At 43.1% G+C, this 1,706-nt stretch overlaps 1 protein-coding gene across 1 annotated transcript; it reads left to right on the top strand.

Moving 5' to 3' along the window:
• Window positions 1–151: 151 nt before the first annotated feature.
• LOC108762828 (putative uncharacterized protein FLJ37770) lies at window positions 152–616 on the top strand. Its single transcript, XM_018510020.1, has one exon. The coding sequence runs from the start codon at window positions 152–154 to the stop codon at window positions 614–616; it is 465 nt and encodes a 154-aa protein (XP_018365522.1).
• The last annotated feature ends 1,090 nt before the right edge of the window (window positions 617–1,706 follow it).

Here is a 1,706-nt window from a genome sequence, read left to right as displayed (position 1 = left end):
ACAGCAGTTTTAAATTTACCGCTTGTTGTGTGACGTCACACTTCGACAATTTTGATTGGTCGCATGCGCGTGAGCATACCCTTATCCTTATACCATGGGTTCGAGGTCAGTACGTTGAAAACTGTCGACGCGACAAGAGGTTTCGTGAAAAATGTCAATCCAATCTCCCGCCAAGTGCGAAATACGCGGCGTCATCCGTTATCTCGTTTGGAAGGGAAAAACTCCGGTTGAGGTTTATAATGAGGTAAAAACTGCATATGGTGATAAAGCTATGAATCGTACGAGTGTGTTCAAGTGGTGTCGCGAGTTTAAAAACGGTCGTACGTCTGTGCATGATGATCAGAGAAGCGGAAGACCTTCAATTCTGACTGACGACATTGTGGAAAAAATCGAAAATGCGCTCCGTGACGATCGCAGATTGACTGTGGATGAACTTTCTGCGATGTTTCCGCAAATCTCCAGATCTCTGCTACATGAAACCATCACAAAAACCCTCGGATATCGGAAACTGTCCACGAGGTGGGTCCCAAAACAGCTGACAGACCAACACAAATTGAATGAATCGAGTGGAGGCCGGGCAAGAGTTTTTGAGACGTTACAAACTCCATGGAGATGAATTTCTCCGTTCCATCGTTACTAGAGATGAAACTTGGGTTGCACACTATACACCTGAAAGGCAGTCTCAATAGTGGCGTCACACCTCTTCACCCTCCGCCAAAAAGTTCAAAACCACAATTTCAGCCAAGAAAATTATGGCATCCGTGTTTTGGGACTGTCAAGGTATAATTTTAATTGAATATATGCCTCAAGGGGAGACCATCAACTCTGCAAGATACTGTGAGACCCTAAAAAAATTGCGAAGGGCGATTCAGAACAAGAGGAGAGGCATGCTGACAAAGGGAGTCCACCTGCTGCACGACAATGCCAGACCACACACGGCCAACGCCACGAAGGAACTGCTCGCCTCGTTTAAATGGGATGTCCTGAACCATCCCGCGCATTCCCCTGACCTAGCACCTTCAGATTACTATCTCTTTACCTCCCTGAAGCTGCACATGGGTGGAAAAAAGTTTTCAACCGACGAGGAGGTGAAGGGGGAGGCGGAGAAGTGGACGAAGGGGTTGGCGAGAAACTATTTCGAGGAAGGCATCAAAAAATTAATACCCCGGTTCACCACCTGCATTGAGAGGAATGGTGACTATGTCGAAAAATAGCTTACATATGTACTAATGTAACCAGATCATTTTTTTGTTCAAATAAAAATTTTTGTAACCTACAAAAATTCAGTACACTTACTTTCTGGACATGCCTCGTATTTTTAAAAATATCAGACTTATTCGTTTTTATCAGAAGACAGTGTCCGCTGTTTGACGTTGATCATGGCATGAATGGAGTGTTGGAGGGTAGTGTTAAATTATCGTTGTACCCTAACGTGCAAAATCCAAATGTTGAGACAGTTAGAGAAGTGCAGATCGATCCTCAGCCCTTTCTTCCACTGATTCCTTCTCCTTCATTTACCTCACAAAGGAATTGCTGGTTCGTGAATCTGTCAACCGTTTCCATACTACCTAATATACAGAACATTTTGCAATTGGGAGATAACTTTGTCTTACCTTTTAACAATAGATTAAATTTAACGGTCGATCTTATTAAGTGTATTGAAAGTAATATTTATAAATTGCCTATTGATGAGCGGATTTCGATCT

Source organism: Trachymyrmex cornetzi, unplaced genomic scaffold (genome assembly GCF_001594075.2).
Source record: "Trachymyrmex cornetzi isolate Tcor2-1 unplaced genomic scaffold, Tcor1.1 scaffold322, whole genome shotgun sequence".
NCBI classification, from domain to species: Eukaryota; Metazoa; Arthropoda; class Insecta; order Hymenoptera; family Formicidae; genus Trachymyrmex; species Trachymyrmex cornetzi.
Note: the sequence above shows the minus strand (reverse complement) of the source record. Positions and strands in the feature narration are given on the sequence as shown.

What these genes read in the sequence shown, in the direction of transcription:
- LOC108762828 (XM_018510020.1), top strand. Translation starts at nt 152, where the DNA reads ATGTCAATCCAATCTCCCGCCAAGTGCGAAATACGCGGCGTCATCCGT.